Below are 22106 nucleotides of genomic sequence, written 5' to 3'. Positions count from 1 at the left end.
ATTTCTTTCTTCTCTCCTCTTCTCTGGCTGCGCAAGGGGAGGCATTTGAGCCTCACTAATGACCAGGGACACTATATAAATGATATAAACAGGGATCAACTTAAGGCAGTTCATTAAGAAAACAGGGAGACAGAGCAGTAAAGCTTGTGTCTTGCTTACACAATAATGAAGTAGTTAGAAGGGTTTATCTCTGCTATCAGCTTAACATGTGGTTTGAGTTCACACCTGAGCCCAGGCTCTGCAGTTAATCCTGCTGCTCTGTGGCTCCAGCCCAGTGAGCCACATTCACACCCTGCCCGGAGAAGTGAGAGGGAGGCACTGAGCCTGAATGAAGGTGCTCCAAAGCCCAGCACCAGGGGCAGGGTGAGTTCTAACACCGGTGGTGTGGCAGTTCCAGGCTCACACAGCTGGTGCAGAGGGACAGCTCCAGGAATGGAGCTGCAGAAAATGCATGAGTCAATATTCATCCATCTATTCATGATCTGTAGGCTTGGGTGCTGTGATGCTCATTATCTAGGCATGACCTTAAAAACTGTACTTGATTGAGAACACGGCAGCCCATCTGTTTGGCAACACAGGCTGCTGGGGGCCTCACCCCAGCACTCTGCTTCCTGCACTACTTCTCTGCTTTGTTGGAATACAGATTTGAGGGCACAGGCTTCATCTCCAAACCCTTTGCTGAGGCTGAAAAAAGGCATCCACAACTCTTTCTCTCTCAAGAGCACAGTGAGTGCTACCTGTGCATGCAGGACATAGCTTACTCCATGTCCCAACTCCAGCTCTGTACAGCAAACTTCCTCCTCCTCCTCATTGCCCCAAAATGAGCAGCAACCACAAGATTGGGTGCTTGAGAAACTCCATCTTCTACTCGCCCTTCCACAAAAGCAACAATAACAGCCACCCCACAGCCCCTGTGAGGCAAGGTGTAGCTCATGCCATGAGCTCTCTGCAGTTGGGGTGGTGGTAGGTACCACCCAGCAGCTTGGCAGGGACAGCCCTGCAGCCGGCCTGGATGTGACAAGGAGAGTGTGCTAAGGCCAAGGTGTTCCCTCCACTGGGGTGGAACACCTCTTCCAGCTGTCCTCTCCATGCAGGACAATGAGCAAATTCATGAATGAAAATTCAAAATTTCCTGCTCCATTAGAAGAGGACAACAGGCCTCTTCCACTTTTCCTGTGCTGCTCTGCCCTTGTTTCAACTGACCAAAGAAATGAATGAGAACTGTTTGCTGCCACTTCATCATTTCAAACACACAACCACCAGAAAAGAGGAAGCAATATTCAGTTTTCTATCCATGTGAAAAATCCTTCTGCTCCTTCCTCCAGACACCTTCCTGAGCCTGTTTTTGAGCATCCCTCCTTCTTTAAAAGAAAACATGTCTTTCTTCTAAGCAATTAAACTCTATAAAAAAGGCCATTTTCCCCATCATACTTTCCCATCTCCCCTTTCCTGGATGGCAATCACATCCTCCAGATCTCACGCTGAGAAGGATATTCTGCCACTGGTCACATCTGGTTCCCTGATGAGATCCGCAGGCGGCCAGGCTGGAGCGCTTTCTGGGTCACGTGGTGGCTCTCAGTTCCTTATCTTCCCCAAGACCAGCGCTTTTTAATCTCCCTTGATTCTGTTTCTCTCCTTTCAGAGCACGCTTATCAGTTTGAGACTAAACTGCTGTGCAAATGCTCACGAGATCAATCTACAGATCTTAAATATGGTACAAAAGAGGTGTTTCTGTGAGCAATCTGTTGGAGAGATTTTGTGCTGCCTTTTCGCCTCGTTGCACGCTGGTATGCATTCCTTCAGCATTAATGCTTCCTCTGGGACCCAACCTTATGGAAATCTGAGCCGGAGCGCACAGGCTGCAGCCGCTCTGTGGAACTCGGCCTGCGTGGAGGGAGCTGCAGCCCTGCCTATGGAAAGAGGAATCCACAGCCAGCTACTGCTGGCAAACTGACTCTCCTTAAACTCTACAATTTACATTTGAAGAAGAAGGTTATTTCGGTTTTTGGGGGGTTTTTGGGGTTCTTTTTGTGTTGCTTTTCCTCCCCTGAAAAATAACTTCTAGCAGCCTGCTCAGTGTGTGCTACTAGGAATGGAAAATAAGTAAGTCAATAGGCATACATTAATTCAGTAAGGCCAGGAATTTATCGATAACAGACTGAGGATCAAGGATACAGTGACAGTTGCATTTAGCTCTCAGAATAAAGTAAATCAATCGAATTGACTGTATGTTGATTTAAAATCCTTAAAGATTTGGGTCAAGATCGTTCTAGTTTTCCCAAAACTGACTTGTGAATCTCCATACCCACAAGTAATACAGGAATGTTCATGGTTTCATGTTCTCAGCCCCCGCTGATATTACAGTGCTCCCTTGCTGTGCTTGGCTCTGTTGGAACAATTAACATGAAGTGGCCTCACTCCCAGTGGGTCAGTGCTACAACATTGGCTGGAAATAGTGAGGAGGCCATGGGTACCCTACAACCATGGGAGTATTGGCTCTAAATGCTTTAGAGGGATAAAAACCCTATTTCTTTGTATTTTAGGATAAAAAATAAGTTATTTAAAACACTTTTATTTAGATAATTCTCCATTCTTTACAGACTTACAGTAACTACTAAGAATTCCTTTGGACAGTTGAATCAGTGGGATTTTAAGTGTTGCAGATTAGGATGTACATCAACATATCCTTGAACTGTATAAAATAATTAACTGATTAAATGGAATGGTTAGCTAGGATCTGTGAATGATGCAGCCCTCATTTAGATGTGTGTGTATAAAATACATTTTTTTGCACTTCAGGAGACTTGATCTGTGGCTGTTCTTACAGACCCTGAAACACAGAAGAAGTAAAGTAAACATCTGAAAGTTCTCACTTCAGGGGTTGTTTGAAAGAGAATTTCACACAGCACTGTAGCACAGATATGAAAGAAAGTCTATTTCTGTCAAGACTTAATTGAGGAAATTTAATTTTCTTTCCTAACTGAATTGCTGTTGATAATTTAAATTAATTCTGTCTGGTCTGTCTAATTTAGCCATGAAAAACCTGGATCTTGGAGCTGTGCACAAGAATGTAGCAGATTTTTAAAAACAGCTTTTCTGAATAGAAAGACAGTAACTTATGGCAGCCTAACAATAGATTTTTTTTGGTTGTTGTTTTGATGTAAAGCACTTAAGTTCTTCCACCTCAATCCACTGATATTCTCATTTTAAGAGAAAGAAATGCATTTTTGCAAATGGTACATCAACAGACTTTGGGAAAATTGAGTTTGGAAAAAAAAAATTGAATTAATTTTGTTTCTCTAAGCACTTTCCCATGTTTCAGATTTTGTACTGATAGATTGATGATATGATTTGCTTTAAAACCAGGTGGCCTCTTAGTTTCCATCTGTTGTGTCTATTGCTCTGTCTCTAGTGAGAAGCATTGCAGAGCTGTGCAGGCATCTGCACCCCGGAGAGAAACTCTGCGCCATCAGAAATGCTCCAGGAGAGAGAATCTATTTTCACTGTCTCTTAAATGTATCAGAAACTCAAGCCCCTGGATCTTGTTTGTGTTCACCGAAACTGAACACAGTGAATTTCTATTAGCTGAGTGTAAACAGCTTCGTAACAAAACCAAAACCAAGTGACATTTCCAGAAGAAACAGTTAAAATCTTCCCAAACCACCATGGCAGTTTCTGGTCTCTCTGGATGCTGGGGGTGGCACTGCTTTTGCAAGAAGGTTTTCCTAAAAGTAGGAGTTTCTATGGATAAAAGCCATTTTAGCAAAGATCTGCCATCATGTTTCAGGTTCTGTAAAACACAGAATTATTTTGAAGTATGTGAGTGCAGTCTGCTGGAAAAAGTTACTTACTTGAACTTGAAATGAAATGTCTTGGGCAGGCTCCCCACAGCTCTGGTGTAGGTGTAGGCGATGCAATCAGTCGAGGGAGAGGGGCACAGCAGCGACACGCCACGAGGGCTGCAGGCATTTCCTTGGAAGCTGCGTGTTCGGGAACATCGGGCAGAGAGTGGGGCCTTTCCCGCTGCTCCCAGGGAACACGCACAACAAATCCCCGGTGCTGCGGGGCAGGGCGTCACTGTACACGACTGTCTTCTCCAGACAGCTGCAGCACACCTGAAGGGATTGGGAAACAGCGAGGCCAAGGCATGGGACGCTGGGGTGAAACCACAGGCCCCCCGTGAGTGCGGCTCCATCGCGGGTGCCCAGCCTTAGTCCGAGTGGACTGGGCTGACCTGCCCCGTTCCTGTGGGACTGGGTCCATGCTCACTGCTAGGGCACTTCAACTCGTCTGCATTACAGGAGTAATTAAAAGAAAGAAAAGCATTTAAAAGTAGTATTTTAACTAGCAAAGGGCTGCGCGGAAATGGTCGTAGTGGCAAAGGTGCTTTTGCTGGCACAGCGTGTTTCATTTGTGAGCTGCTCTAGGGCTCGCTGGTGTTAGCACTGAGCTGTGCCAGCGCTGCGAGTTTCCAGTCATACCAGCAAACATCTCCACACAAGTTTGGCAGAACTGACAACAGCTGACAAACTAGGAGCAATTGCCTTGGTCCCCAGCCCCGCTGCCCCGCAGGAACCATTGCTGAGCCTCACTCGTTTGGTTTGCGTTTATTGTCAAGTTTACTTTCAGGTTCGCGTCCACTTGTAAAAAAAGCCTGTTTTATTTCACATTCCATTAAATTTATGCCAAGTATTCATACATGTCATAATTTGCGGATTGAGGATTTTCTGTCCCAAACGCTGGATGCGTTTTGGAGCGAAACCCGTCCAGGCAGGCTCGTGTAGGAGCTCGGCTGTGCCTCACTCGAGGCCCGAGGCTGCGAAACGCCAGGGCCGGACCCGCGATGGGGCCCCGCTCCGAGCCGAGCGGCCCCGGCCGCCCTCCCGCAGCCCCGGCAGGAGCGGATGAGGCCCGGGGAGCCGGGGCGGGGGCAGCCACGGGGCAGGGCGCCGTAGCGAGGCGGGGGGCGCGGCGGGCCCGGGCGGTGCCGCGGGCGGTGCCGGAGCCCCCGGGGCCGCTCCAGGTGCGGGGCCGCAGGTGGCGCCGAGCGCGCACGCGCCGCCCCCCGCGCGCGGCCCCCGCCCGGCCTGCGTGGCAGCGGCGGCGCGCGCGCCCGAGCGGCGGCGCGTGCGCGGGAGCGCGGGGCGGGTGCGCGCGCGGCGAAGTTCCGTGCGGGACGCGGCGCCGCTCGCTCGGTCCTGCGGGGCTCCCGCGGCCCCCGCGCCGGCACCGCCGCGCCTCCGCCGTGCCGCAGGTGAGCACACGGGGCCCCGCGCTCCGCCGGGCCGGGCCGGGCCGGGCCGGGGGTGTGCCCGCCCGCCGCGGGCCCCGGCGTCGCGCGGCGCCTCCGGGCAGCCCCGGCCGGGCCGCGGGACCGAGCGAGGGGCGGCGGGCGGGATCGAGGGGCCTCGCTGGCGGGGCCGCCGGGGGCCGTGCGGGAGCCGGGGGTCCGGGCCGCAGGGCCCTCACGTGCCCGGGCGGGAGCGGGAAGCGGCCGGGGACGTCCCCAGCACCGGGCGGGTCAGCCCCGCTGCCGCCGGACGGGCCGAGCGGCGGCCTTGCGACTTGAACAAAGTTGCGGCTGTGATACAAACACGAGTGTTTGCGCATTTTGATGTCGCTCGGAGGGTTTGGGGAGGTTTGGTTTTTGGGGTTTTTTTCCATTTTAGTGGCTGTGCTCCGAGCACACGCGGCCCGGAGGAGCCGTTCCCGGCCCCGCGCCCCTCCGTGCGCCGCTGCCCCCCAGAGCCCGGGATGTGCTCGTTTGGCTCCTCGCTGGGGTTCCGGGAGCTGCCGGGGTTGGCGGAGAGAATCCCGGGTTGTCCGGGAGGCCCCGAGACCCTGCCCGGCTGCTTCGTGCTGGGGTCTCCTGAGACCCATTGCTGGCAATCCCCCCGTCCTGGAGCCGCTCCCGGGGTGCGCTCTGCCGCGCTCTCTCCCAGGGTCGGAACTCCGCGGTAACCCCAGTGCCGGAGGATTACACATGGCTTGGGAGAGAGCACATGGTAGAGATCAACTATCAAATACTATCTTTTCCCCCCACCGTGTTCCTTCCTCCAAAGTGTGATTTATGCTTGTTTAGAATAACGGTGGATTTCTGAGCCCATCTGTTTGTCTGTCTGTTCGCACACATGGAATATCTCTGCCTATGGTGATTGCCTATGGCATTATTGCAGGAGAAGTAGTTTGATAGGAAATATTGTAGCAATTAGAAGTCCAGTGATGCAAGTTCCTGACACATTGTGACTGTCTTGCTGTCAGTTCTGTGTCTCCTTTAAAAGTTCATTTTTTTGTGAATCACTGTAAGTAACCGTTTAACTTCTGCAGCATTTCTACAGCTTTTACGTTTGAGACATCTCTTGACATTGAGTCAAACTCTTTCCACTGTCAATTTTTTCCTGTAGACATTCTCTGTGACAGTCATATTCTGTTAAGCAACAACAGAAAAAAAGAAGGAACTGCTTTTAGATAAGGCTGTTGCTGCCTGTTTCCTCTGGCTCTGAGTCTTAGAGACCTAAAAAATGGGAACTGTGAGAAACTTTTATTATGATGGAAAAAGAGCATCTTCTGTGGGAAGTGAGATTTCTAGATGGAGTGTGAGTGACTGCTGTCACCCCAAAGGAATTGTCAGAGCAGAACCAAACTTTTGCTTTCTTAACACCTGTGATGGATGAGACGTTTCTGCTTGTTTCATTTTTCCCTCCTTCCTCTGGAATTCTGTTTCTTGACAAATAGGTATTTTGTGAGAGAGGATGGATGCATAATTGGAATGTGAGTTTTTATATACCTTTTCAAATTCTTCACTGTTCATTTTGTTGGGAGAAAACCAGATGAAGATGAATAACTCGGACTCCAAGCCCATATTGGGAAACAGGTTTTTTTGCAGTACTTGCCCTCTGTGATCCTGCCTGAAAAGTTTTGTGTCAGTCTATAACACTGAAATATATATTGAAAATATTGAGCCTACACTGGCTTTTTCTCATTTCTTGCAGTTATCAAGGCTGTACTGGAGAAAATAGTGAGAGATTCTGAGGCTTCTCTTGCAGCGTGTTTTTGGGCTTTATTCACACCTACCTGTTGTTCTGAAGGCCTCTTGCAATGGCTTGAAAGAGGTTTTTTGTGTACTGAATGAGCTGTTGTTTACTCGGAGTAAAATGAGTATTTTTGTTTGAATCGGGGTAGGAGCCAGAAATACTCATATGGGTTTTTCTCCTGCTCTGCCTCTGCTCTCTTAGCTGTAAAATGGAGGTGGTTACCAACAAGTCCCCTTCCTGAACACCTGCAGCTTTCTAGATGTGTAAAAGATTAATTAGTGGATGTATTTTAGCATCTTTTCCTCCTTTCTGTGGTGTGAAATATATTTGACCTCAAGGCTATGAAAAATATCTAATAACAACCAACCTGGCAGTACAGACCAACCTCTGTGGCTGCAGCAGCCAGCAGCTGGTATGGGTGGGAGAAATCAAATGTATTCAGTTTGGATTTAAAGCGTGAAAATGGACTGTGGCTGGAGGAGCAGAGGAAGTACTTAAAAGAAGATTTCAAAAATGAAATTATGAAAGTGGAAATCTGGGGCTTGTAGGACTTTTGCTCTGTCCTAAATGAAAGCCTAGATGGGTCCCTAGGGAAAATGAATTTAATAGCCCAAGTTGTGCTTCAATTTTTGTCATTCTAATGTGCTTTTCTTAGAGGTTCTTGTTGCAAACGAGGTTGTTCATGGTGATCTCCAGGAAATGAGAACAGTAAGTACACTGAGCCTCATTTTGGAAGTTGGGCTCATCTTCACCACTGAACGAACTTGTTTCTAATTGTAACTTCCAGAGTTTTACTTCAGCTCAACACTTGTGTAGACAAGGAGTGGTCATGATGCTTTGTATGGTTTGAGCACAGAATTATGGTTAGGGAAGTCATGAATGGCCGTTCTGCCCATGACACACACTCCTGCATTTGTCTTGTAAACTCACTTAACCAGTCTGTTTTACCTTTTATAGGCAGATGGTGACTAATCCAATGTACACCTCTCCAGGTGCCTAACTGGGTTGTTTGTAGGAAATTATGTGATATGTGTTGTTGTATCCAGTACAAATACAAGATGCAGGAAAAAAATCTTGTAATACTGAAAGCAAAAACAGTCATACCGCTGAAATATAGTTTATGGTGGTCTTGATACCACTTGTCACTGACGGTGCTGAAAATGCAGCAAGAGAATGGTGGCCTCCTCTGCTCCTGGCTCTGGAGACAGGCACGGTGGCAGAGGAGGCTCACACGTGTCTGTGCCACTCCATGGACTGGACAGAGTGGCCTTTCCCAGTACAAAATCACGTGGAAGTTAAAGGTTGTCTAAAATGGGCAAAGTGAACACTGTCCTGTTAAAGGCAGAGGCCTTTAAAGTAGTTCTTTCTGTTACCAAATGCTGTTAAGCTGTGTTTATTGTACTCACCCTTCCTTTGTAAAGCTTTCAGTACAAGCCAGTACTCAGCAAGGGCCCTGCTGCTTTCCTCTGGCAGGTCAGGGAGTGCTCCAGGAGATAAGAGCAGTTTATCTAAAGCTGATGGTAACAGTGGGGAAGATTCGGTGTGTCAGCACCAGGCAGTCCCGAGTGGCTGAGCTCACGTCACACAGCTGGTGCCACTGAGCTGGAGGGTTCCCCTGATGTTCCCTGCTTGCCCAGGCTGGCATTCCCAATCCTGTGGGCTGGCTCAGCTCACAGTGAATTGGTGTAAAACCAAGTAGCCAAAAGGAGTTTGATTAAGTAAGAGAGTTGAACGCTTGATTCTTTGTGGCTGCCGGAAGGGCAGGTGGTGCTTTCCCGAGCTGTGTCCTTGCGTTTTCCCATGGTGGGACGGGTGCACTGAGGGATCCAAGCCTGTGTTCAGGGACTGGGATGTCTGCCCTGGGAACAGAGTGGACCCTGGGTCTCTTCCACTTGTGAATTCCATGTTTCACTGGAGAGCTGTGTCTCTAAAGTTAAATGGAGGAAAATGTAGTATCTAGGAGGTGAAAGAAGAGTTCGAAGTGTTCAAACCATGAGGTGATGTTGGCCCAGTCAGTATTTTTCTTTTTAAAGAAAAAAACCAAGAAGCCAAAACATTTGCATGCAAAATCTAGATTTAGGTCTGACTTAAAAGTCATAGTGCTTTTTGGAATTGCTGCAGTGTGTCTAACTTACATAGAAAATTAAGCTGTATAAAATACTTCCAAAATTTTTTCTCTGACACAGGTTTTGGGGGTGGTGAGGAGGTGTGTGTTTCTAAAGCCAGACTGGGAGCTGCTGTCTTGAGTTGGCTGAAATGTAGGACAGAGGGAACTGGGGTTCTGAGTGTGTGACCAAGTGTTAGTTCTAGAGCCTGTAAGTGAAGTTTTGTTTAAAAACAGAAAAGCACAAGGAGTTATTTTTAATAGTGGTTCAAATGCAGAAGCCTATGAAGCTGTCAGATCTTTTTATACAGGTAGGTAAGTCTTTTCTATCTTGGCTTATTTTTTATATGCACCTTGGATCAAGATTACTTCAAGTTCTAACCTGTGCTAAGTATTTAAACATCTGGACTTGCTGTGAGCACCACTGCTGTCCAGACATGAGAAGTCTCTTGGATTGCTTTTTAACATTTTGAAATATTTCAGGAAAAAGCTGTATTTTTTATTCTGTTAAAACAGTATATGTAGCCTCCAGTGTTCAGTCTTGTGACATGGCTTATAACATGGCACAATGCAATAAATTGCAAATAACTTTATGGTGTCAGTACAATCAAAGAAATTAAATTTCTAAATTGTTTACTTCAGCTTGGTGCTACTTTAAGTGTCTGTTATCAGAGATTCCAGGCAGTGGACAGCTGTCTGTCGCAGATGGGAGAGGAAAAAAACCCCTAGCTTCTTCCTTCTAAAAAGGTTTCCATATAAACCCCATAGTAATGTAATACAACCTTTTAGTCAAATTCGAGTTTCCTGTTACACATTTAAGTGAACCGACAGCAGACTCGTATCTATTTGAAACCAAGTGGTGTAAGTGAATGCGGCCCTGGGAATTTTGTACTCCAAAGCATTCTTGAAACCTCACAGATGCCTGTTGAGCAGTCAGATGTATTATTTATTGCATCTTTAAAAAAAAACAAAAAAAGGCCTTGCAGGTAGTTCATGACTTCTGTAGTCTGCTGTGTTTTGGTAAGATCAGGTGGTATTGTCTTTCCTGTGCCTGTTTTACCCAAGAAAATCAGGTAGTTTAGAAACTGTCAGCAAATCCACATTTTTAATAGAGTAATAATAGAGTAAGAGAATAAACCAGGTGTAACTAAGTCTGAAAAAGAGCAGTTTAAGGTTGAGTGTTTTCTGCTGAGATGTGAAAATGGCAGAAATGGATGTTTTGCACCGAACTGCATGAAGTTTGGGATTATAAATTGGATGTGCTGCTTTATTGTTCTATGTGCTAGTTCACCATGGCAATTATAAACTCATTAAAATAGTTACAACATGTCATCACAAAGTGCAGAAGGTGGTAAGATCATTCTGTTTAAATGACAAAGTTGTCGCTGCTGTTGACATCCAGCTGTCTCCTTTATGGTGATTTCCTTGCTGTCTTTCTTTTTTTAACCCCTCTGGACTATTTACAGGCATTTTACAGTTCTTAGGCACTTCTTAAAGATTTTGTGCTTATTTGTTTTGAGTAACTTTGGTCTCCAGTTCTGGACTCCAACCTTTGAATTATGCTTCACATGATGAATCAAAGTAGGTGCCAGCCCATCCCCTGCCCTTTGACAGACCTTGGGCACCAGTCTGGACAGATCAATGTGTTTGCTTTTTAGGAAGGCAATTAATTTTGTTATTTTATCAAAGTATCGACTGGTTTGGGTTGTAGTTTGAAGCAGTTCTCTCTGTGAAGCTGTTGAGCTTTCCCTGTCGGGTGGTGCAGTGGTCTCTGCTCGCCTCAGCTCCCCAGAGCTTTATGTGGCTGCACCTCTGGGTGGGTTTAGCTCAATCTAAGATGTAACAGGCTTTTTTCTGAATTCAGTGGATGGATGGTTTGTTTGTATAACATCAGCTGGAAATGGTGCTAAAATGTTGTTTTCCCAAGTGTGGAGATGCTGCTGCTGCTGTTCCAGAAACCCCTTTTGGATGTGAGCCCTCTTAGCGGGAAGGGAGTGCTCCTGATGCAGTGTTGGTGGGGGCAGGAGGACGAGTGGGAGTGTGAACTCAAACCTCCTCCAAACCAGCCGAGCTGGAGCGACCAAGGGTGATAAACCTGAGCATGGCAGTGTTGGAGAAAAGGGCAGAGATTCCTCTCTGATCAGGGCGATAACATTTTGCACTGCACAGCTCTTTCCAAAATGAGTGGCTGTCAAAGTGTCCCCACCAGCCGGAGCAGCACTGCCAGCAGACTGGAGGGACCTTCCTGGGGAGGTTGCAGTGTCCTGTTTCAGTGCATCCTCCCACCTTTCAGCCCAAACACCCTTTGGTGTTTGATGTGGTGGGACTCCCCCCGACTGGTTGTGCTGTCCCTTTGGGGGAGGCTGTCGCCATCCTGCTCCTCCGCGCGCTGTCTCCAAATGAATCACAATCTCCTCACCACGTGGGTGGTATTGCAGGGACTGAAAACCGCACTGATAAGGGCTATGACCCGGTCCCAGTCCAGCCTGCTGACAGAGCAGGTGTTGCTCCACACCCTGGGGAGGATGTGCAAGTCTTTCATTTTGCAGAGCTCAGTGACAGATGCTGACCTCCAGTTACTTTTGTTGTTGGGTCTTTGGGAAGCCCACTTGCTATGAGATGGGAAGTATCCACCAGCCTGTTAAAAACTCATGGTGTGCATGGACTGGAGCTTTAAGTCCATGCTGACAGGAAAACCGAGGATTTGGGACTGCTGCCTCTGAGAGCTGAGGTGCTGGGGGTGGCACAGCCCGAGGTGTTTCACCCCTGCTCGGCGGTGCTCACTTCCCTCACTGCCACTGTCTCCTGCCTCAAGTGGTCCAGGATAATGTAAGTTCCAATTTTTCTTCTTTTCTTAGAGCCAACTGTTCCCTTTGACTTGGGAGAGTAACTTTTTTCTTAACTTAGGGATTTTTAAACTGTGGAGTTGGAGAGGAAAATCACTGCAGATGGTGCAATAATTGGGGAATGCTGACCTACAGGATAGATGACAGCTTCAAAGTACGTTCAATACGATCCTTTCAGGAATTTCAGTTGAAGTGTCTTGTCCTGTTCTTAACCTTGTGGACACTTGTTGCTGCCATCCTGAAAAGGTGTGGATTTTCTCCTTGTTGGAACATTTTGTTTCCTACATAGGAGCACTCTGAATGTCAAGCCTCTCTTGGAGGGTTTGCGGTGGGCTCTTGTTCTTGGGGCAAATCTGTGTCATTACAGTGAGGAGATGGTTTCTTTCCCTTAAGAGTAGAGTCTCAGGGTACATAGATATCAAACATGAACAAAAAAACTTCTTCCTCTTTCATGGAGATTCTGCTTCATTCTTGGTGCTGCTGGTGTTTTATTAGCTCTTCTGTCAGAGTTGTGAAAAACCGAGAGTCTCAAAATAATTAAACTGGAACAAAACCCCCCGAGAAACCTTTAAAAGGTTTTAAAAATACATGACTGTATTTCAAGGAAGTAAGTAAGTCACAACTGGGTGTCTGTGTGCCACCCTTTAATCAGATGGGAAACCTAGGGAGTGACTCTCAGCTGTCACTGTATTAAGAACCAGTGCTGCCTTTTGTGGAGTCTGTATACACTAAACTCAGGGCCATGGAGTAAATATTCTTGCTGTCTGTTCATAATCATTCTACTTAGAGTAAGCGCTTCTTGGGTGGGTATTACAAACCTGTTAATCTTTATGGTATTTATAGGGTAATTTTTAACTCTCTTGAGCTCTTTATTTCCTTGTGGGTCAATTACTCAATTTATAACATTATGTCAGATGTAAGAACTTTACCATCCAAGAGTAAACTGTTGGGGATGGTTCTCTACCTGTGTTTGCTCTTAGTTCTTTGTATATTAAGGTATGCAGTAACTTACTCTGTGACTGACTTACTGGGATTTCTTTTAGTCCCCCTGGTTTGCACTTTGAAGTGACTGTAATGTCTTATTTTAGCTTTTCTGCTTCATCACTAATGCAGGAAGAGAGACCATTCTGCTTTTGCACTTGCTTTGCCACGTGGCTTCCAACTTCCTGGTCAGTGATAGCTGCACCTGGATTTTGCTGGACTTGAAATATTTCTTTTGATGAGTAGTAGTGTGTTATTCACAGGTATTAATAAGGTGTCAGCATTAGGGAGGTTGGGAAAGAAATGCAGGGTGGGCAGGACTGTTGTTTCCATGAGTAAGCTCATGGTTTTTAATAATCTGATACTACTGAGTTTTTGCTTCAACACTGAAGCTTATTAGAGCAATAGAAAATTGTTACAGAGGGCAGAATACAGTGTGAAATGTGATTTGTCTCTTATACAGAGCTTGCACATTTAGTTACAATTTTCTTGAAAGGTTAATTCCCAGCTTCTCTTCAGAACATTCTGTGCAGGCCTTTCTGTAGGGAAAAAAAAAATTGGACCCAATTTAAATAGACAAGTCTTGTGAATCCTGAAAGAATTTGGGCATTTAGCCCAGGAAAGGGAGAGCTCTCTGCAAGAACTTCATTAACCCTGTCTGTCATCAAAATAAGTAATAAAAGTAGCTCTGCAGACATTATAAAGAACAGATATTCTTTGTTTTACCCTGTGGCCTTGATCTGCAAGGTACTGGTGGATGAATCTTACTCTTCAAGGACAGCTGTGCCCATGTAGGAAGGGAGATGGAGATGTGCTACATGCAGGGATGCAGAAGTGGGGATATGAGCTAAAGAGCTGCACTAATTTTTGGAAAATTTGTGCCATTAGTTCCAGATACTCAGGAATGTGCAGGGCAGCTGACTTTCATTTAGTAGCAATATTGATAATACAGTCTTACTTGGTGTATTTTGGGGCAGAAAAAATATAAACAATATTTCTACCATAGCTATTTTTGTAAGTAGAAAAATGTTAAATATTTTTACATGGAGAAGAGTTTCTGCTTCCGTTTGGCTGTTGCTTGCAGGATCCAGATGCTGTGAAAGCTCTTCCTGTGATGCCAACATCTGGCTGCCTGCACATTTTGGGTAGAGTTTTATGAGGCGGCTTTGAAGTTGCTTTTGGATTTGAATCACATGAATCTTTGGATTGGCTGGGCTGCACAATTCTCAGCATCATTTCCTTTTCCTTCTGATTATGGGAAATATAAATACTTCAAGCTGTTGTTCTGATGTTTTAGAGTTGGGGGAACATATATCTGTATTTTCCTCCATTCCTTTTCCCTGGATTTGAGACATATTAAAGTCTTTAATAGCCAGCAGCATGGCTGTAGAGAGAAGCTGCATGAGCAGAGTTGGTTACAGCAGGTTTTGTGGATTTTGAGCCCATTTTACATGGGCTTGCTCTCGTACTTTGATCTACCTTTCTTAAACATTTCAGAAATTACAGCAATATTTCAGAAGTATTTCTGTGAGGTTTGCTTAATGCTTCTTGAGTGCTTGGAAGTGTTCTAATTAAAAGATACATAAAAGTGCTAAGTGGTGGTGTTCCCAATCACATATGTACATAAAGATTTATAGAAAACTTTGTTAAGATTTGAACTTGTATGTTTGTTAAACTTTCTGAGGACAGGCTGGGCTGAACAGATCCCACATTCAGGGTTTGGGGCTGTAGCAGCAGAGCTGATTCAGATTTTTTTTTTGTACTTTGGATCTTACTGCTGGTTTTGTCTTACTAGCTTAGGATGGTCTGTTCACTTGTGCTCCCATGTGGGATGGATGGTTACTAAAGGTGTCTGATTGGAACCAGCTGTGGAAGTAGTTTGGATTCTTTGTTGTGTCCAGTAGAAACTTATTTCAGGGGTTGGTTTAGATTGAGGGGTTTCACCGTAGCCTTGGAACAATCCATCTGCCCAAGTGCTTGAGTTTTGGTTCTTCATTTTGACAAGGTCCTTGAGATGTTGCTGGTGAGTGGAGCTATATTTCAGCTGTCATTGTCACCTGGCTGGGGGTGCAGTGAGATTGTTCCCTCCTGTGCCAGGAGCCAGCCTGGAACGGAGGTGGCAGTGCTGGTACAGACAGTGTGTGTTCCATGGTTCCATGGGATGGGACTTACTTCAGTTAGCATTTAATGATGTGAAAATGTCTGGCAGTTTCTGTGAACACTTACGTTATGAATATATTCCCAGCCTATATTTAATCTTTCCTTCATCAGAAATGAATGAATTCTGAGAAGGATAACAGAAGTGTTCTTAAATAATTTGGCTTTGTGTTTGAAAGCTTTATTGCATTATAAATTAAAAGGTGAACATGTTGTTGCATGCTTGGTAAGCAATACAGTGAAATTCCGGGTGGGTTTGGTATGTGTTTATTTTTGACATGTGTTTCGTGTCAAAACAGAGATCTGAGAGATCTGGCTCTAATGGTTCAAAGGTGATAAAAAATGAATACCGTGAATTTTCTGGATGGCTCAAAATTGCAACTGCGAGAATATAAATTAAGGTTGGCTTCTTACTTTATCTGAAACACACCTCAGTGAAAACTGGTTGGGGAAGAATGCAACTTGCTGTTGCTGTACCATGGTCACATTATCACCTCTCTTCAAAGGAAGTCTTGTCCCTTTAAATGCTGCTGACTGCTGTCCATCCTCAGTTTTGGATGTGAGTATGTATTTGATGTTTACATCCTAAACAAACATCATGCATAAATATTTACGTGTGGTGTAGCACTAGGAAATTCAATGCAGTGAAAGAAGGGGTAGGAGTAGTCCAGTTAGGCCGGTGAAAAGGAACATTTACCTTAAAATATAAACCAAGTATTCTTGGCACTGATCCTGGAGCTGTTTAATAGGAGCCCTGTGAAGCCATCCCTTGGAATGGATGGATCTGCAGAGTATCTGAAATGTATCCAGAAGACTTAAACAATTATGCCTTTTGGTTTAGGACCAAGTACTAGGGAGCTGGTACTACAACACAGAAGAAAACCAAACAAAACCCAACCTTTAATTATTTAAAACTTTTCTAAACCCCTAACTCTTTAAAACTTTTAAAACTTAAAACTAAAATTAGAAGTAAACTACCTGCCTACCTAGTGAGAGATGGGCACTTGAAATGTTCTCTCAAAACTATTGTATTAGCTCAAGTGGCATCCTCAGACACAGTGATCCAGTCGAGCATTCTGTGCCAGGCCTTGCTATTTTCAAGCCATTGTACTGGATTTTTCCCCAAACTAGAAGGCAGACTATTTGAAGTTATAATCTTCCTTGCTTAGAATGGGAATATGGACCTGAGCTGGGTGTAGGTGGTGATTTGAAACAGAGTGGGATATTTCATACAGTTAATTATTGGCAGGAAGCATTTGTTTTATTGACATCCACAGCGAGATGACTCTGAATAGCTTTAAATAGTTGACTTAATGTCATTTTGCTTCTAGGTATGGAACAGTGAATTCTGGTGTCTGTCACAGCATTCATTTAATGAGTATCAGTTGTTGACACGGTATGAAAAAGCTCCAGGGCTCTTCAGCCATTTCACTAAAACATTCTCAGTTAGTGGATTTGAGGTCTTTGAGAAGCCCATCGCTGACTGGCTGTTGAAAATCTGGTTTGCACAGTCTTAACACAAGCCCATCTGCACCTGCTCTCAGGTCAATTCCAACCCTCTGAAATGTGAGGTGTGACTAAACCACCACTCTTCGGTGGTCAATTCGTTACGAAGACCGTCATCCTTTTCAGGATAAATCCTTTTCAGGATAAATTGTGGGTAACTCACACTGTAATGTTTGTATGTGTGAATCTATAGACGCAGTTTCATCGTGATGCTAAGCCTGAAATTCAGAAACTGTTTCCTCGTAATTTATTGGACTCAGTTTAACAGTTTCTGCTTGAATTCCTTTAGTGCAGGCAGAGCTATTGTTGTTGAGAGAGGCCCCAGACTTTCTCACAAGGCAGGGGTGGCCATGCCATGACCATCACCGTCCACAGGCAGCTCTTGCTGGGCAGTTTTTTACTGAATCACATTCTCTAACTGTGCTCTTGCAGTGTTCTCTCCTCAAGCATTTCAGTGCCGCTCCTCATGTTGTTTCCTTTAACATTCATATTCATATTTTTTTCAGTGTTGGCAGGTGTGTATTTCACATTAACATGAGGGGTTTTTTGGATGTTAGACTGCTATTTGCTTATGGTAATTTCCAGTCATCATAAGGTGACTGTTGAGAGAGATGAGCAGAGAGGAAAAAAATTGTCAGGCATTTACAGTAAATACTCTCTGCTTTTGGAAATGCTGTCAGAAGTTTAATTGTTAGGTTCAAGTAAGTTTGTCATGTGCCAGACAGAATCAGTCTGCTGTAATGAATGGGTTACGCACTTCACCAGCAAAAAGGGAGAGTGAGAAACCAAGGGATGCTCAGGATTTCCTGTCACCTTGCACTGCAGAAGGAACAGGGTAGGCTTTTTAACCTAGCCTGTAATTAGGTTTTGCATGGAAGCATATATTACTGTGCTTGCTTTGCCAAAGCTCTTCAGTATGATGGATGAGATTTAAAGGTTGATCTGACTAAATTGCAATGAGAATACTAACGACAAAGATATTTCTGTTGTGAACTATTCCTACCAGACATCATAGCTGTGACAGAAGTGGTGTAAGGTAATGGACAATAAAAGTCACTCGAAAATAATACTCTCCTAGGACTGGGCTGCCTTCTCCGGAGCACGTACCCTGAACCACAGCGATAATGTAATCATAAGCCCAGATCATCATTTAAATATATAGGTAATCTCATAGAGTATCCTGGCAGATTTATTTTATGAGCAAGGAAGAGGAAGAATATTATTGGGCGGTAGAGAGGGAGAAAGTGGTGCTGATGTGGTTGTGTTTATTCTGTAAAACAGTTTGCATTGCCCCAGTCTTTGGGGATCCTGCAGCGAGCAGCACAGGGGCTCTGAGGGGAGCAGCAGCCGGGCTCCCAGGGCAGCGCATCCCTGCGGATATCGCAGCCGGCCGGGAGCCTGCTGGGTGTGCACTGCTGCATTTCAGTCCCCGACAACTCCCCGTGTGCGGTAAAAGATGGACATTTGTGCAGTAGGTTAAGTCATGTACTTGATTGGTTTTCGTCAGCTTGTGGATTTCTGGAACTACGCAAGACTTGCCATTTTGTTTTGGTTTGTTTTACACAAGGTACCCAAACAGAGCTGCTTGGCTCCCCCCACAAGTCCCTGTGTAGCGAGAGGATATGAGAGGCATACAGTAACTGAGTGGGAAAGCAGATTTATATATGTTACATATCCATGCTTTAACACTCAGTTACATATATCTGTGTGTGTATATATGTGTGTGTGGTGGGCAGCAGCAGGGCTGAGCGCTGGGCACACGGAGCAGCTGGTGTGTCTTGCAGGAAGGTGAAAAGTGCTGGTACAGAAAACGGTTGTAACACTGCGCACAAGCTGCTGCTTTGCTGCCTGCTTGAGAGGTGCACGGTCCTGTCATGTTGATTATACATCTGGGAGCAAATAATTTGGCCTGCAGTTGAGTTGGAGGCATCCCGAGACACATGGTGATACCCGATCAGACTGGTCACAGCTGCTTCACCGAGGAGCACCCGGGGCATCAGGGCGGCTGGGACTGAATGCCAGGATGCTGATGAGGTTCTGCTCCTTAATGAGTGTCTCGTAACTAATGATCCTGGCCTTTGCTACCAAGTGCCCTGGGCTGTTCTGCCCTGAGAATTCCACCTGTCAGGTTCCTGCAAGGTACTACGGGTTCGATGGGGTTTTGTGTTCTGCTCTCTACTGATTAGGTGTCAGAGATGAGGTGTAAGTACACTCAGGTACCCAGAGAGGAATTGCAGCTGGGGTTGTGGCAGGGGAGCTGACTGCACAAGAGGTTTTTTTTTTCCCCTCTATTTGGAAAAACCCCAGGTTACCTGTGAGTGCTGCTGCATGGAGTAATAACTGTACAGCAGAAAGGGTGACAGTAGTTTGGGAGAAGGAGCAGCTCATTCCACGTGGGTTGTGGTCGCATTTCCTGTGATGGTAATGATCATCCTATCCTTTTATTCACTTTCTGGAAAGATATGTGATGCTTCATGCAATTTAAAGATGTTTTGATTTACAGTCATAGTCAAGACTCAGTGTGAAAATGTGTGATACTGCAGAACTATGTAGGAAATTTGGAAGCAGGAATAAAAGCCTGTCACTTGAGAAGGAAAAGTGCAGAGCTAAGACAATGTCAAGTAAAAACGTGCCAGTGTTAAGAGTGTACCTTGTACCTTTTCTGATGCAGTGCAGTGCCTTCATGTTGCTGGCTGCTATTTGAAGATCCTCTGTGAAGCCCCTTCCTGGGGATTCCCCTTCCCTCTCCCTGTCCAGTGCCAAGAGCCCGGAATAGCCAAGCTGACAGCCTGGGGCAGGACATGCTGTCCCGAGGTGTCAGCGGGCTCGGTGCTGTCATGTGAGCTCTGCTGGATCTCTTTTCAAAGCTGCTATTTTGTTCTTTCTCCTTCCTCTGCTTCCAGCTGTAGCTCTTCAAGCAAGCAGTGCCTGAGTGCAGATCCTGCCCCTGGCCTGCCCCTGCTTGTGGCAGGTGGGCTCTCCTGGGCTCTGAACTGCCTGCCTCTGATAGTCCCTCACAGCAAGGGATTTGCTCCTTGAGTTTCCTTATGGCCAGAGAGTGACAGTTCCATTGGGAGTGCCCAGACTGGGGCGTGATCAGATCGTTCAGGTTCCCATGTTCAGAAGTGAATCCCTTCCCTTTCTTTGAGAATTAGACCTTCTGAAGGCAGGACACAGTGGATGCACAGTTTGATCAGTGTTAGACTGTGGACACTTCACGTGGCACTGCCCAGATGCGTCTCCGTGTTGGGGCTGGGAATGTGGGATGTCTGGGTTCCTGTGGAGCTCAGGGCTGAGCAGCCAGGTGTTGGAACCAGCATTTGCTCTGTGCATGTGGACTTGGAAGAGAGAGAACATGTTGCTCTCCCTTCAAGTAAACAGCTTTTCTCCAAATCTTGAATAATAAAATAATTAGGATAGTTCCAGCAGTGTAGCATAAGGTAGGAATTTCATAGGGCACTTTAATGTCGCTATTAAGAGACATAGTTTTATCTAAGTATTTTCTCCTGGTTGCTTATAAACCTATAGATGCTTGAGACTAAAAAAATCTTGAAATCAAACTTCTTCATACTAACATACCTTCTTCCACTGGAGTTTCATGGTACTGACTTTGAAAAACTATTTTTGTTGAGAGCAACCCGTGTGTTCACCTGTTTAACGTAGCAGGAACTGCAGCTCTTTTGTCTAGTGACCGTTTGTTAGAGTGAAAGCTCATTTGCTTGAGACACAAGAAGAGCCTGTCTCTGCTTTCCACCTGTGTTGTGGTAGCTGGTGTTGGGAAGGATCTGCCAGAGCTAAAGGCCTATTTCACAGACAGCTGTTAAAAGAATTGAGCACTACTTGCTGCAGAAATTCTTCTGCATCATATTTTCTCCCCCACTCCCACAAATATTTAAAATACCTTTATATTTTAAATTAAGACTTAGTCATTGCCCAAGTACCAGGCATGCACTATTAATACACTAATGAGGTCAGGTTGTGTTCTTTCACTGAGTGAATACTTGCCAAAACTCTTGAAATAAGTTTCTGCAAATGCTTGTGTTGGCCACTAAATCTTCCCTTGTCACCATTAGGCTTCAGTCAGTGCCAAGGACAGGAATGGTACAACTCAGAATGACAGAGGGTGTGGGTAAGGGATAACCAAAACCTGTGTATGGCCCTTTGTGGGGAAGGGACATGAGTGTATTTATTGTGGGCGTTCTGTAAATGCTGTGACTGTATTTTGGGGCCTAACTTTGCTTGGCCCCACAGCTGGCGTGGAGCAGGGAGTGCTGTGATCCACTCCTGGTTCCCTGAGCAGCTGACAGAACTACCAGAGTTTGTCTGCAAGTCAGGCTTGAACACAAATAGCTCAAGTATGGGTTTTGTTTCCTAGAAGGGCTGGAAAATCTGGGTATGTTCAGTCTCTTCTGCCTCTGCAGGCAGAGGAGGTGTCTGAGAGCTGTTCAGCCTGAAGCCCACAGCTGCCCTGTCACTGTTGGCCACACATTTCAGGTGTTCTTGAAGTGTGTGTGCAGCCCTGTGCCAGAGGAGAATTAGTTAATCTGGGATCCCAGTGTTGTTCCAGCACTGGAATGTCTCAGCTCCCTGATGGGCAGCTCTTTACAACTCCTGCATCTTCTGGTACCATTTTTGAAGGGGAGCAGACTTTCATTTCTGATCGCTGTGTTGGGCCAGCCTGGAGCTTCAGCAAAGGAATTCGTGCATGGAGTTTGTTTCTCTGTTGTTCCTATAACACTTCAGCCTCATTGAATCCAATATGGTTTCTAGCTCCTGCTTCCTGTGTCTTGCCAATGAAAGCTTGTAATTTGGGGGTAGGAAAGAAAGACTGCGGGTGAATTTTTGTTGTCTTTGACCAAAGAAAGCAGCAACAGTCTGGAGGGACTTTTTAATTTTTGTTTTACAAATGGAGATGTGCTGACCTTTTTGCATGTCCCCTAAGTGACTGGGGACCTTCAGTCCTTGGGGAAGTGGCAGTAGCTACTGTTACAGGTGACAAAAGCAGTGTCTTTAGTAGATAACAAACCACTGACCGAATAAACCCGTTTTCTGCTCCTTTATTTACTGTGAAACAATACCAGCAGTAGCTGTGATCCTGGTGGTTTTGTTGGGTACTCTCTGGAAGAGGGTGGCTCTGGCCTGTTGCTGGGCCCTTTCAGCAGCAGCTCTGCTCTGTCAGAGCCTGGGGTTGTGTCTGAGCTGTGTGAGTCAGCCCAGGGGAAGGGCAGGACTCGGCCTCCCGCTGGCTGCTGCAGCCACTTGTTGGCACAGGCCGGAGTTCCTCTCTTCCCACGCTGGCTGGGCAGTGAGAGACCAACCTCTCCCTTTCTTTTGCCTCCAGCAGAAGCGAGAGACAGAGTTTGGTATGATACCATGGAAGGGCAGCACAACCATCCTCATCATCTAGGGGACCAGAACAACCCTCTGTGCAAGCTGCCAGGGCAGGAATTCCAGCATGATCCTCAGGTAAGTGCAGGT

At 45.8% G+C, this 22106-nt stretch overlaps 1 protein-coding gene across 2 annotated transcripts in view; it reads left to right on the top strand.

The window, feature by feature from the left end:
- The first annotated feature begins 5146 nt into the window (after positions 1-5146).
- Positions 5147-22106, top strand: part of NEK6 (NIMA related kinase 6) — a 47162-nt gene continuing 30202 nt past the window's right edge. Inside the window, exons 1-2 of one of the 2 annotated variants that reach the window (XM_048325979.1) lie at positions 5147-5254; positions 21973-22094. In XM_048325979.1, the coding sequence (XP_048181936.1) occupies positions 22002-22094 (93 nt within the window). In that variant the 5' untranslated portion in view covers positions 5147-5254; positions 21973-22001. Of the gene's footprint in view, positions 5255-21969; positions 22095-22106 lie in introns of both variants that reach the window. The other variant, XM_048325977.1, reaches the window with a different exon arrangement.

This window comes from Corvus hawaiiensis, chromosome 21, assembly GCF_020740725.1.
Source record: "Corvus hawaiiensis isolate bCorHaw1 chromosome 21, bCorHaw1.pri.cur, whole genome shotgun sequence".
Taxonomy (NCBI): Eukaryota; Metazoa; Chordata; class Aves; order Passeriformes; family Corvidae; genus Corvus; species Corvus hawaiiensis.
The sequence above is the reverse complement of the archived record's forward strand: the minus strand, read 5'-3'. Positions and strand labels throughout refer to the sequence as shown.